Source organism: Mirounga angustirostris, unplaced genomic scaffold, assembly GCF_029215605.1.
Source record: "Mirounga angustirostris isolate CCGP_5_RB_7025 unplaced genomic scaffold, mMirAng1.0.hap1 SCAF_2, whole genome shotgun sequence".
Classification (NCBI taxonomy): domain Eukaryota; kingdom Metazoa; phylum Chordata; class Mammalia; order Carnivora; family Phocidae; genus Mirounga; species Mirounga angustirostris.
In genome coordinates this window covers 45,278,667-45,293,408 of record NW_026991710.1, presented here as the reverse complement: position 1 = coordinate 45,293,408, position 14,742 = coordinate 45,278,667, and the positions used below count along the sequence as shown (strand labels likewise).

The 14,742-nt window shown below is 44.0% G+C and overlaps 1 protein-coding gene across 1 annotated transcript; it reads left to right on the top strand.

Annotated features, from left to right (window-relative positions):
• Positions 1-58: 58 nt before the first annotated feature.
• Positions 59-13,454, top strand: NOA1 (nitric oxide associated 1). The gene is made up of 7 exons (XM_045881087.3): positions 59-1,705; positions 3,463-3,627; positions 4,281-4,486; positions 8,053-8,184; positions 9,299-9,415; positions 12,314-12,434; positions 13,134-13,454. Exons 1-7 carry the CDS (start codon positions 559-561, stop codon positions 13,331-13,333), a joined length of 2,088 nt encoding a protein of 695 aa, XP_045737043.2. The 5' UTR covers positions 59-558; the 3' UTR covers positions 13,334-13,454.
• Positions 13,455-14,742: the final 1,288 nt, after the last annotated feature.

Below are 14,742 nucleotides of genomic sequence, written 5' to 3'. Positions count from 1 at the left end.
CACTTCTAGAGACTAAAAACATGAAGCTTTTAAAAAATGTGATTCACGGGGCGCCTGGGTGGCTCAGTTGGTTAAGCAACTGCCTTCGGCTCAGGTCATGATCCTGGAGTCCCAGGATCGAGTCCCGCATCGGGCTCCCTGCTCAGCAGGGAGTCTGCTTCTCCCTCTCCCGCTGCCCCCTCTTGTGCTCTGTCTCTAAAATAAATAAATAAAATCTTTAAAAAAAAAAAAATGTGATTCACTAAAAGCCAGCTGTGCCAGCGATGGCGCGTTGAAGAAGCCTGAAAGTACACAAATCCTCATTAGCCTCTCCCGCCCACCCAGCTCAGCCTAGGTCGCCGATGCTTTTGACGTAGCTTTGAATGGGTTCTCCGGCCTCAGGTCCTTCATCGCGAGAACTCACAGGATTAGACGCGAAAGAAGCCGAAGTGGCGCTTTCCGATAAATGACAGCCCACCGGTAGTCCCGGGCTTAAGTCAGGTTTAACGCGCATCCCGGATCCCAGTGCGCCTGCGCGCTTGTGACTCCGCCCCCGCCATATCAGGGGTAGCGTTCTCCATGCTGCCTTCACGCTTCACCCGCCAGCTGCTGCGGCCCTTCCTACGGGGATCAGCTCCCGCCGTAGCGTGCCATGTCCCTCGGGAGCCGCTTCTCGAGAGATGTGCGGTCGCCTCCTCCTCCCAGCACCCATCGGGCCTGGGACATAGGCTTTCCCATGGCTCAACGGCGACTGGGGGTTACGAAGGGAGGACTGACATGGAGGAGCATTTTCTGTTCCCCGAGTACATCTCGGAGCCCGAGCCTGCACCGATCCTCGAAAAGCAGCTGCGAGAGCTGCAGCAGCGGCAGGAGGAGGAGGAGCGACAGAAGCAGCAGCGGCGGGAAGAGCGGCAGCAGCAGAAGGTACGGGCCAGGAGCCGGCTACACCCGGTCGTGGGACACCCGGACCCGACGGTGCCGCCCAGCGGCCTGAACTGCTCGGGCTGCGGAGCGGAGCTGCACTGCCAGGACCCCGCCGTGCCCGGCTACCTGCCCCGCGAGAAGTTCCTCAGCGCAGCGGCGCAGACTGACGGCGGGCTGGCGCGAACGGTGTGCCAACGCTGCTGGCTGCTGGTGCACTACCGGCGCGCCCTGCGCGTGCAGATGCGCCGCGAGCAGTATCTGGAGCTGGTGAGCGCCGCGCTGCGTCGCCCGGGGCCCGCCCTGGTGCTCTACATGGTGGACCTGCTCGATCTGCCCGACGCCCTGCTGCCCGACCTGCCCGCGCTGGTGGGCCCGAGGCAGCTGATCGTGCTGGGGAACAAGGTGGACCTGCTGCCCCGGGACGCGCCCGGCTACCTGCAGCGGCTCCGGGAGCGACTGTGGGACGACTGTACCCGCGCAGGGCTCCCGCGGCCCTCTGGCCACCAGGGACCACAACACGCCGGTGAGGACCCGCAGCAAGGCGGGAGGGAGAATTCGATTCCTTCCGCCAGGACCCGCACGGTGCTCAGGGATGTACGGCTCATCAGCGCCAAGACTGGCTATGGGGTGGAAGAATTGATCACAGCGCTTCAGCGCTCCTGGCGTTACCGCGGCGACGTGTACCTGGTTGGCGCCACCAACGCTGGCAAGTCCACTCTCTTCAACACGCTCCTAGAATCCGACTACTGCATCGCCAAGGGCGCTGAGGCTATCGACAGAGCCACCATCTCCCCTTGGCCTGGTGAGCCTTAGGAGTCCCGCTTCCTTACTTTTCTGAGATGCTGAAAGTCTGGTTGCAGCTCAGGCACCTCGTATATCCTTCCTTAATGTCCACCAGGGGCTGTCTGGAGTCTTCCGTTTAAAAATTCTCTCCGTGGGCACCTGGGTGGCTCAGATGGTTAAGCGTCTGCCTTCGGCTCAGGTCATGATCCCAGGGTCCTGGGATCGAGTCCCACATCGGGCTCCCTGCTCCTTGGGAGCCTGCTTCTCCCTCTGCCTCTCTGTGTCTCTCATGAATAAATAAATAAAATCTTAAAAAAAAAAAAAATTCTCTCCGGACTTTGGTCACACCTCTCTTTTGTGTCATGCTAGTTCTTGGAAATTTAGTACATGGTAGAGTCATTTTCTCATGGGCATATATATGGAGCACTTCTGTGTTCCAGTCACTGTTCTTTAGGCACTGTAGATGAACCAGGAACCAAAGCAAGAGTTCCTGCTCTCTTGGAGGTTTCCCTGGTAGCTTTACTTCTTTGTATGTTTCTCTGGAAAGTCGTTCTTTTTACTTTCTTTTTTTCCTTCTTTTATTTTCTAAACTTCCACCCCTCAGTCTTACTCTTCATATCTTAAGTTTATTCATAAGATCAGTATACTATACACATTTAACATTTGAATAATTCACTAATGCTATATGATTTGTGGCTTTGAGAAAAAAAGTTAACTTTGTGGGTTTTGTTTTTTAAGATTTTATTTATTTCTTTGTTTTTTTAAAGATTTTATTTATTTATTTGACAGAGGGATAGAGAGCACAAGTAGGCAGAGTGGCAGGCAGAGGGAGAGGGAGAAGCAGACTCCCCGATGAGCAGGGAGCCCGACGCGGGACCCGATCCCAGGACACTGGGATCATGACCTGAGCCGAAGGCAGAAGCTTAACCGACTGAGCCACCCAGGCGCCCCTTTATTTATTTATTTGTCAGAGAGAGCACAAGCAGGGGGAGCAGCAGGTAGAGGGAGAAGCAGGCTCCCTGCTGAGCAAGGAGCTGGATTCAGGACTCCATCCCAGGAGCCTGGGATCATGACCTGTGCTGAAGGCAGATGCTTAACCCACTGAGCTACCCAGGCTTTGGTTTTAAGACACTTTGTAATTGCAAAATGGGTCCTTCTCTGACCATGTTGGTATTTAACAGTTGGCAAAACTGCCTCATTTGTTCCTTTGAAACCAGTGTTTAACTTTGATAAGCTCTTCTTCTCTGTCCAGGACTTTGGTTAAATTATACACAGAAGTGCTTTTATGCTAGATGGTAGTACAGTGAAAATGGAAAGAAAGCAGGTCTGCAGATTTGGGATTCAAATCCAGGTTGAGCCTGTGGGCCAATCTCTGAGCCTGTTTCCTCATCTATAAAATAAGAATGATCTTGTAGAGGGTTATCATGAAGGTTAAGTGAAGTAAATCGCAGTACCCAAGTCAGTGTAGCTCCTCAAAAATGTTAGTTTTCTGGGGCACCTGGGTGGCTCAGTCTGTTAAGCGTCTGCCTTCGGCTCAGGTCATGATCCCAGGGTCCTGGGATCGAGTCCCGCATCTGGTCCCCTGCTCAGCAGGCTCCCTGCTGAACATCTCTGCTCATCCTCTCTCTCTCAGATGCTGAACATCTCTGCTCATCCTCTCTCTCTTTCTAAAAAATAAATTAAAAATCTTTAAAAGAAAACATGTTAGTTTTCCTCCCCGTATTCCCTTTTCTTGTACAATGTTTATAAGAACATATTTACTCTTTGGTATTTCAGGTACTACATTAAACCTTTTGAAGTTTCCTATTTGCAACCCAACACCTTACAGGATGTTTGAAAGACAAAAAAGGCTTAAAAAAACTGCAGCTGAAGCTGAAGAAGATCTTAGTCAGCAAGAACAAAATCAACTTAATCTCTTGAAAAAGCATGGTTATGTAGTAGGTAAGCATCTTCTATAGGAGAACTCTTGTTGGGGCTATGCTAAAATTTTTTGTTGAACCTGAAATACAGCTGTCTAGGTCTAGCCAGTTTTTGTGGAGAGACTACTCTCCTTGTTCTGGAACAAAGAGGCCCTTGGGAGGCAAGGCTGCTGTTTGGAAACCCAGAGTTCACTGTGCTAAGAAAACTGAAACAGTAGATACTTGGGAGAAATCCAGGAGGGGAAACCTGCAAAACTGTCCACCTAGCCATTGTCGGGGTGGAAGCATTTTCGCTGAGAAACAGCACCCTCTCCTTGCAGATGAGCACAAGTTGTGGACTCCATGCCGCAGCTTTATATTAGATTGTCCCTCTCTCTCCTTGGTATCTTTTTTCAACCTTCCTTCACTGAAAACAGTTTGGTTGCCAGCACTTTTCCCCCAACCACCCAGCCCCTTGCCCAGTGTACCCAGCTAGTGACATATTTGACCATTGCAAAAGTCTGACCTCCACTGCCTTTGAAAAAAAAGGCAAAGGTATCATTGTAGTCTTGCTTCCGGACACCATAGTTAGTCTCAATAACTTGTTTTTGAGGCAAGTGAGGAGAATAAGAATTATCTGTCTGGAATCAAAAGCTTCAAAGGAGTGACTAATAGCTTAAATATAACTTGTTCTAGGAAGAGTTAGAAGAACATTCTTGTATTCAGAAGAACGGAAAGATGAAGCTGCCTTTGAGTTTGATGCTGATGCACTTGCCTTTGACATGGAAAATGAACCTGTCAGGGTTGCAGATAAATCCACCAAACGAGTAGAATTGACCCCGCAAGATGTGAAAGATGCCCACTGGTTTCATGACACGCCTGGAATTACAAAAGAAAATTGTGTATGTATTTGATGTCTTTTGGAACTATTAACTTTCAGTTGCACGAGTGCCATCTTCATTGGCAGAACATAGGAAAGGCGTATCCTTTCACTTTAGACTCAGTTCTGATTCATTCATAGAAGCAGTTCAGGGTGAGCTATGTGCCATCAAGATCTGTATTCTGTTTGGTAGGCTTCACTGCTCACAACCTCTTTGTGTTAGTGTGGTGGCTACCTTCGTTAGGGAGACATTTATAAAATCCTAGATTTTGAGGCTGGAAGAAAACAACTATCGCTGCAGTCCAGCCACCTATTCTATGCTTGAATTCCCTCTAAACATATCCATCCAGCTTGAACTGAAATAAGGAGTGACTCACCATCAGCTGAAGCAGTGTCCCCTTGTCTCCCATGGTAACCCATCTGGCCTTTGACCTGCTGTTTGTGTGGAGCTGAACAGTCTCCCTGTAACTTGTACCCATTGTTCCTCCAAATGGTCCTGTATGGAATGAACATAATGCCTCTTTCCCTTGCTAGACTTTGAACTATTTTAAGTTTAATATCCTATCTCTTCCTCACTCTACTCTTTCATTAGTTCATCCAACAAACATTGAACATTTACTGTGCTGACATAATCCAGATGATTTCTCTTTGTTTCTTGCAGCTGTTCTCTCTGAGAGGCTTTTCATCAACTCAGGCCTCTTTTCAGAATATTTTCTTATTTGTTTTCATCCTTAAAATACGACACTAAAGGGCAGCTGGGTGGCTCAGTCGGTTAAGCATCTGCCTTCGGCTCAGGTCATGATCCCAGGGTCCTGGGATCTAGCCCCGCATCAGGCTCCCTGCTTAGCGGGGAGTCTGCTGCTCTCTCTTCCTCTGCCCCTCCCCACTGCTTGTGTGTGCTCTCGCGCTCTCTCTCCCCCTCTCAAATAAATAAAATCTTTAAAAATATATATAACACTAAGAACTAAATTTCTTGTGTAAGTGCCCTCTGATGAGCACAACTTGGAATAAGATTAACTCCACCTGTCTTGCCCTTATATGTCTTTTTACTCCCAACTACAATCTTCTGGGCAACTTTCTTTCTTTCTTTTTTTTTTTTTTTTTTTTTTTTAAGATTTTATTTATTTATTTGAGAGAGAATGAGGGACAGAGAGCACGAGAGGGAGGAGGGCAGAGGGAGAAGCAGACTCCCCGCCGAGCAGGGAGCCCAATGTGGGACTTGATCCCAGGACTCCAGGATCATGACCTGAGCCGAAGGCAGTCGCCTAACCAACTGAGCCACCCAGGCGCCCCGCAACTTTCTTTTATATCATTAAATTAAGCCCATATCCTACACACTCATTAAATTTCACAACTTTTTATTCATTTGCAATTTTGGTTATCATCCAAGTCACGGATTGACTGAAGAATGCATCCAGGATACAGCCTTACAACAGATCCATTAATCAGTTTCCTTTGAATCTGGTTACTGACGCAAGTTCCTGATTTGCCTAATTTTGTCTGTATATGCCTATTAAACAACAGTGGTGTCTTAGCTTCTTTTCACTCTTTGCCTTATCTGGATCACTTAGTTTCAGTCTCAGAATTATACTCTATTTAGTGTCTCATGTGATAGAATCATATAGATATTTTTAACCTTTTTTGCGCTCCTAGAATAATTGCTTGTGTCCTGTCTCTTCCTTAGCAATCCGTAGCTTCAGAGTAACTGGATTGCTTTCTAATAATGTTCTAGCACTTGAACTTCACCATTCACCAACTTATTCTTCCCTTTTAGAATCAAGTCAAGGATAGCAGTTACTTTAGTCATCTGTACCTTCTTGTCAAATAGTCAGAAAAGCAAGAATTTGCTAATATTGTAGCCAGCAAAATGAGACCCTAAGTTTCTGGCAGTTTGTTTCTGTGTCAGTTTAATGATACATTTATTAGATGCCTTAGACCAGTGTTTTCCCAAACCACATCAAGGAACTCTGTTGAGAAATAAATTAGGGTCTCTGCTAAAAAGGGTTAAAAGGCTTCTACTGCAGGTGGCTTTTAATGTGCTTTTTAAAACACAAATGCTGAGGAAAGTACTTGTGGCCCCTTGTTATATATTTTCTTGTGAGGCTTTCTAGGTTTCACGTATTCTTTATTTCTTTGTTATTTTTCTTTTTTTTGTTGTTTTTAAGATTTTATTTGAGAAGAGAGAAAGGGGGGGGCGGTGGGGCAGAGGGAGAGGGAAAGAATCTTAGCGCAGAGCCCAATGTGGGACTCGATCCCACAACCCTGAGATCATGACCTGAGCTGAAACCAAGTCAGATGCTTAACCGACTAAGCCACCCAAGCACCCCTCCTTGTTATTTTTCTTAAGAATCAAGTTCATAAAAGTTTTTTAATCCACTTTTTTACCTTCTCTAATACTTCTTTTTTTAAAAAAAAAATTTTTTTTTTAAAGATTTTATTTATTTATTTGAGACAGAATGAGAGACAGAGAGCATGAGAGGGAGGAGGGTCAGAGGGAGAAGCAGACTCCCTGCTGAGCAGGGAGCCCGATGCGGGACTCGATCCCGGGACTCCAGGATCATGACCTGAGCCGAAGGCAGTCGCTCAACCAACTGAGCCACCCAGGCGCCCCTAAAAAAAAATTTTTTTAAGTAATCTCTACACCCAGTGTGGGGCTCGAATTCAGAACCCTGAGATCAAGAGTCACATGCTCTACCAGCTGAGCCAGCCAGATGTCCCATAATATTTCTTTTTTTTAATATTTTGATTCCTTAAATCCTACCAGAATCTTGTGCTTCCTGGCTTGCCTTTTCTATTTTCTCTGGTCTCTTTAGGAACTCTTCATCCTTAGAAGCCAGAGGATTCATAACTTTCTCTCTCGTTTTTTGTTGAGTGTTTGGGGGAAATAAGAAAACTGAAGACCAGACTTCAGAAAAGGGTTCTTCAAAGCTCTATAACTGCTCCTAGAAGGAGGTGACCATTTTGCATTTAATGCATGCATACTTGCCAGTGGGCTAGCAGATGGCATATTGCCTTACCTTTAGCTGAGAACTACTGGTCCCTAGAAGCCTTGGTGGAGAGAACGTATGTGCTGTTTTGGGATTGACACATCACTCTTTTCAGTTCACACCAATTTTGACATTTGAGGGATGCTACTGACATACAAAGTCTTATACTCCCATATAAGTTGTTTTGCTCAGTATTAAGTTGTGAAACAAGAGTAGAGCCATCCATAAATTGATTGATTTAGACAGACCGTAGCAATTTTATGTGCAGCAACTTCTGACATACTTTGGTTTATTGTGAAGTCTGGAAAAAAATTATCACTTTTTTTTAAGATTTTATTTATTTATTTGACAGAGAGAGGGACAGAGAGAGAGGAAACACAGCAGGGGGAGTGGGAGAGGGAGAAGCAGACTTCCCGCTGAGCAGGGAGCCCAGTATGGGACTCGATCCCAGTACCCTGAGATCATGACCCGAGCCGAAGGCAGACGCTTAATGACGGAGCCACCCAGGCGTCCCTATCACTTTTTACCTTAAAGGTAAATCACAATATATCATATCTTCAATAAAAGTAATTCTCTAAAATATCTGCCCTCCACTTTACAGATTTTAAACCTTCTAACAGAAAAAGAAGTAAATATTGTTTTGCCAACACATTCCATTGTTCCAAGAACTTTCGTGCTTAAACCAGGAACGGTTCTGTTTTTGGGTGCCATAGGCCGCCTAGATTTTCTGCAGGTAAGGAAAGTCTGTACTGTTAAAAAATGACTTAGGATTACTTTAAGGATGCAGATATATGAACAAGATTGGCAAATTGTTGATAACTAGTTCATGACTGTGTAGGAAGTTGATACTTCTTTGTTTGTTTGTTTGAAATTGTCCATAATAAAAACTTGGGAAAAAGAAATGGGGAGGAAAAACAAGTAGTAGGTCTCAAAAGCTAGATCTTCATTAGGATATTGAATGCCCCATACAGCTTGGCATGAAGAAAAGATACTGCCCCTATCCTGTGGTATTGTTTCACATGGAAATCATAGGTTAAAAAAAAAATAGGTCCAACCTTTAGGTACAGGGTTAATGTGCATTAAATAAATCCCACACTTTTTAAGTTTTTATTTTTAAGTCATCTCTACACCCAACGTGGAGCTTGAACTCAGAACTCCTGATCAAGAGTCACATGCTCCACTGACCGAGGCAGCCAGGTGCCCCTCCCACGCCTGTTTATATCCCAAGATACATATACATTACATATGTACTTTTTTGTTTGATATTCATTTACATAGCATCATTCTGGTGATTTTAGAGTATTTATAGAATTGCTCCCTGTTTTCCCAAAGTGAGGAGAAAAAGGAAATGTAACATGGATGTATCTAGCAACAGTAAATGTAACTTGCAGGCCATTGCTATAGCATATTTCTTGGGTTTTGGGTTTTCTCATAATTTTGGGGCAATTTAGCCTTACACACTTAAAACCCTTATATGTTTCATTAAAGCCCACAGAATGTTAAACCTAACTTTATACCGGCACAATTAAAGCATTTCCTTTTACTTATATTCCCATATATATACTTTTTTCTTTTTTTCTTTTAAGTAAGCTTCACGCCCAGCGTGGAGCCCAACACAGGGCTTGAACTCATGACCCTGAGATCAAGAGTCAGCCGCTTTAACCGACTGAGCCACCCAGGCACCCCTTCTTATGTTTTTCCTTTAATTATATTGATTTACATTTCCATTTACTTATAAAGGGAGCTTGGGTTTTTTTGAGGGGGGTGGTAATTGATTGTAATTTGTAATATGTTGGTTTTGCAAGTTTTTCAGTCTGTAAAATAACTTATTTTCTTCCTTTCTTAAGGGAAATCAGTCGGCTTGGTTTACAGTTGTGGCTTCCAACCTCCTCCCTGTGCATATTACTTCCTCTGACAGGGCAGATACCATGTATCAGAAGCATGCAGGTCATACTTTACTCAAGGTGAGGCAGCACACTTGGAAGATCACACAGTTGGGTTAACCTACACTGTGACAGTCCCGCAGCCCTGCTAAGGAAGCCTTTGTTGGACATACCATTTTTGTTATATGATCAGCTAGCTCTCTCCTCCCCTGTTCTGCTTGAGGATTTGGGCTATAAAGTAAAGTGGACCCTATGAGAACAGGGATGTTGTTTGGACTGATCCTAGAATAGCTACAGACTTGTGTTTTTTCTAAACTACACTGGCCAATACCGTAGCCACGAGTGGCTATTTCAATTTAAATAAAATCTAAAATTTAGCTTTTCAGTTGCACTAGCTACTTTCCAACTGCCCAGCAGTCACATCATTGCAGAAAGTTGTATTGGATTAATGCTGAGCGAAGAGAAGGCACACGTTTTCTCACAGCTGGGGGCGTTACTGGCATCCAGTGGACAGAGGCCAGGGATAATGCTGAACATCCTGCGGTGCACAAGACAGACCCTCACAACGAAGAATTATCTGGTCCAAAATGTCCATAAGGCCAAGGCTGAGAAGTCCTGGTCCGAGTGGAAAAGCTCTCCTCCCAGGTTCTAACTCCCAGACACTTAAGATTATCCTGGCTTTTTACTTCTGCTCTACTAGTTCCGTCCTTCCCCCTGTAAGTATGCTACAGTTTCATCTTTAAAAAACAAAACAAAACTCAGTGTCCTGCTTATTCCTTCTTTTACAGTCAATACTTCTCGTGCTCCTCATGTCCCGTCCTCTGTTTGGTCATTACTGTGTCACTGAAATTGTTCTAAGTTCACCAAATACTGTGTGAGAACTGTTTTCAGCTTAATAAGGCATTGCATACACAGGGTTAATGTACAATGTCTGTACAATGTTTAAGATCGCCACAGCCAGCCTGTGCAAATGCTCTTTTCCACCACTTCACAAAGCTGTGTGACTATGTGTCATACCTATATCACAAGGTTGTGGCGAGGACTGAGTTCCAGGGCACTGCTGTAAGTGCTATGTAAGTGTTGGTGGTGATGATGATGATGATGATGATGATGATGATGGAACACATCTACAAAAATACCAGGTGCACCCAGCAGAGGTGATTTAGTATTAATTAATGCTTATGCAACTGAATATAAGCCAAAACCCAAAATATACACCTGCCCTTCAAAGAGGCTAAAGATAAACTTAACTTGAGAAGTAAATGCTTTTTTCTTTCTGTATTTCCTAAGAAAGCCAGACTGAAATTAAAACTCCATTGAAATAATTGCCCTAAAGTGAATATTCCAGAGACTTGTAGGATTTGCAGGGTGGGTGAGCATATAAAGGCAATCAGCAATATAGGATCTGTTGATTTTTCTACACTTAAAAAGCCTTTGGTTGTCCTGTTACATTTGCTCACTTTTTAGGCAAAACATAATACATGAGTTGAAATACAGCTGGAGACTTACAGGAAAGAAAACTTCCTGAGTTTGTTTAATTTGGCTCTCATAAAAATGAACTCTGTGGTTCTCTACCCCCACTCATCTGTGTAGTTTTCAGAGTGGACATCACTGATACTTTCCAAAGCAACAGTCCCAGCCTTCTCTTCCACCGTAACAGAAACGTGTTTTGGGGGCTACTCTGAGACTCATTCTTGCCTCCTGGTTTTCTTACCTCCCAAATGAAAGTCAGCCCTGCCTCCTAATTATCACTGAATCCAGCCTCCCAATTCAGGCTGTAATCTGATGTCAGTAGGCTCTTTTTGAGATCCTGAAGTATTTTCTTAGCTTCCAGCTTTTGCCCTCCTCCCACCTCCACCCCAAATATACCTCCATGGCCACTACAGCAGTGCTTCTCAACCAGGGTTGACTTTTGCCCCCAGGGGCCATTTAACAACGACTGGAGACATTTTTGTTTTTCACAACTTGGTGGATACAGAGTAGATGCCAGGGATGCTGCTAAAAGTTCTACAATGCACAGGACAGCCTCCCCACCCCACCCCCCAAAGAATTATTCAGCCTAAAATGTCAATAGTGCCAAAGTTAAGACACCCTGCCCTACAGAGATCTTTGAAAAATACAAAGCAGGCCACAGTATTTTTTTATTCCTATCTCTATTCTTTTTCCTGCCTATAATTCCTTGGTAGTTCCACATTACTGAGAAGTCCAAACTGATAGCCTCATCACTAATACACACTCATACACAGACTTAATATACCCTATACAGTTCAACTACAGTTCCCTGAACTCATCCTTTTTCCGGTTTTTGTGTCTATACATATGCTAACCCAGAATACCATTCCAGTAAGTAACTTTAACCTATTTCTCAAAATACTGCTCAGATACTGCTTCTTCATTAATGTTTTCCTCGACCAAAACATGTTCATTACTTCTTCCTCCACAACCATAGTACTTAATAGATGCTTCCCATCACACTCCTTACCTTGTAATTTGTCTACATGTTATCTCCACCTTCTGACCCCTGTGGGTGCAGGGACCATACTGTAACACCTATCTTTTGTCCCTCATGTTAAACACAAATCTATTAATAATTACTCAGTTACTTCCCATTCATGGACATATCTGTAAGCAGAAGCTGAACCTTACCCATTGTATATGTACCCTTCACTTGTAATGAGGAAAGGAGGGATTAATCTTTGAGGCCAGCCAGGCCTATGAGAACTAAGGTATTTTGAAGGATGTTACCATAATTGCCAAACATTACTCTGTAAAGCTTTATGGAGGGCTGTAAAAATAGTGTAAACTAATAAAACAAGATGCTGGTATCAGGAGGTTACCACCAGACGCATGCTCACATGCAGATTTTGTCACTGGGATCTCTATAGGCTTCATCTCCCTATAGAGCTCTCCCATACTTCTCATTTGAACTAGAAGTGATTTGGGGTTTTCAGTAGCTGAGAATATTTATCTCAATGGCAGGTTCCAATGGGTGGAGAAGAACGAATGGCAGGATTTCCTCCTCTTGTTGGTGAAGACATTACATTAAAAGAAGGACTTGGGGAATCTGAAGCAGTGGCTGACATCAAGTTTTCCTCTGCAGGTAATTTTACACCAGGCACTTTTTTTTTTTTTTAAAGATTTTATTTATTTGACAGAGAGAGAGAGAGAAGAGCAGGGGGAGTAGGAGAGGGAGAAACAGGCTCCCCGCAGAGCAGAGAGCCCAATGCGGGACTCGATCCCAGGACCCTGAGATCACGACCTGAGCCGAAGGCAGACGCCCAACCAACTGAGCCACACAGGCGCCCCCCAGGCACTTTTTAAAAGGTGAATAAAGTAGCCTTACTTACAGTATATTTTTATAGAAATGTGCATTTAACATAAACTGAGGATTTTAGGAAATATGTACTAGTTTATTCATTAAATGCAACCTACTGTAAAAATAAATTTGTACCTTTTCACAAATGCATTGCATGCTTTCTTTAAAACTAGAGCAAAAGAGGGACACCTGGGTGGCTCTCATTAAGCATCTGCCTTCGGCTCAGGTCATGATCCCAGGGTCCTGGGATCGAGCCCTGCATCAGACTCCCTGCTTGGCGGGAAGCCTGCTTCTCCCTCTCCCTCTTCCTGCCACTCCCCCTGCTTGTGCTCGCTCTCTGTCAAATAAATAAAATCCTTAAAAAAAAAAAAAAGGCAAAAAAGAGCAGTAGCCTCCTTTGGTGCTTCATTTTGAGCTTGAACTTGGTGTTTGTAGTAAGATGGTTGCTAACACCATTTTGTGTTCTGTCGCATGCCTGCATAGGTTGGGTTGCAGTAACACCTCAGTGTAAGGACAGACTGCATCTCCGAGGCTACACACCTCAAGGAACGGTTCTGACAGTCCGGCCCCCTCTCTTGCCACATATTGTTAACATCAAAGGAGAGCGCCTCAAGAGAAGTGTGGCCTATAAAACCAAGAAGCCTCCTTCCCTTGTGTACAATCTGCAGAAGAAGAAAAAATAGATAAATAGGTGAAGTTGATCTTGTTCACACTGAATATTAACTATATTAGACATAACTACATACATTGAATTGTATTAAATATAACTATAATAAAGCTCTCTTTGCTCCCACCCTTTTTAAACCACCCAAGACTGTGCCTGTTTGTAATGTATTGAATTTGTAAATACAAGTTATTTTTTTGTAAGGTATGTATATGTATATATTTGCAACCCAAATATACCTAAAAGGAGTTCAGCCACATTCAGGTTTCTCGCACTACTTATTTATTAAGACCAGTTGGGGGCACCTGGGTGGCTCCATCGTTAAGCGTCTGCCTTCGGCTCAGGTCATGATCCCAGGGTCCTGGGTTCAAGCCCCACATCGGGCTCCCTGCTCAGCAGGAAGCCTGCTTCTCCCTCTCCCATTCCCCCTGCTTGTGTTCCCTCTCTTGCTGTGTCTCTCTCTGTAAAATAAATAAATAAAATCTTTAAAAAAAAAAAACAAAAACAGTTGTTAGGGCACCAAGCTGGCTCAGTCAGAGAAGCATTCAACTCTTGATCTCAGGGTCATGAGTTTGAGCCCCATGTTGGGGATAGAGATTACAAAAAAATAAATAAACTTAAAAAAAAAAGACCAGATGTCATTTCTTATTTGCAGCCTGATTGAGAGAGCAACACAACAGTTGGCATATGAAAAAATGGCAAAAAATGAATTTGTCCAAAATATATTGGCTTAAGTAAGATAGAAGTGAATAGGTTCCTTTGCTCCGTATAGTCATCCAAGTATCCAACTGGTGGAACACTCTGTGGCTTCCTCTCTAGGTCTAAGGTGGTTGCTCAGGTTGTCAACCCTTCCCAGCAAGTGGCAAGAGGGAAAGTGAGCAAGAACACACAGTTTCCCTATTTCAAAGAAGGGGGAAAGGTTGGAAACTGCACGCATTCCATACCGTCCATTGGTCAAGTCACAATGGTCACACCCACCCACAACAGAGCTGAAAGATGTTGGGGGAAATGGAGACCATGTGGGGTTTTTATTACTTAGGGGAGAATGAACACTGGAGAATCAAGTAGATACCCTACATAATCCTACCTGAAAATCTTAAGAAAAGATTCAGGTTATATCTTTGTGGCATCCAAAGCCTATTCTGCAGTTATCAGAGCACTTACAACCATTTTATCAACATCTGCCTGTATCTACTGTATAACAGAACATCAGTCAGATGTTTACCTTTTATTCCCAGCTGAGTAAGTAGCACTTACTACAGTGTACAGTGAACAATTGGCAAGTCAAGTCCCAGATCCCAATGTTGAGATGAATGCTAGTGGGATTAGCTGGACTGAAATGCAGTCAGATCCATGCATTTCCTGTAGACGAAGGTTTACCATAAAATTAATAAACATACCTATGTTCTCAGTCAATGGGTATCCCCC

What these genes read in the sequence shown, in the direction of transcription:
- NOA1 (XM_045881087.3), top strand. Translation starts at nt 559, where the DNA reads ATGCTGCCTTCACGCTTCACCCGCCAGCTGCTGCGGCCCTTCCTACGG. An exon ending in CACCATCTCCCCTTGGCCTG is followed by an intron (nt 1,706 to 3,462) that starts GTGAGCCTTAGG and finishes TTGGTATTTCAG; the next exon opens with GTACTACATTAAACCTTTTG. An exon ending in GCCGCCTAGATTTTCTGCAG is followed by an intron (nt 8,185 to 9,298) that starts GTAAGGAAAGTC and finishes TCCTTTCTTAAG; the next exon opens with GGAAATCAGTCGGCTTGGTT.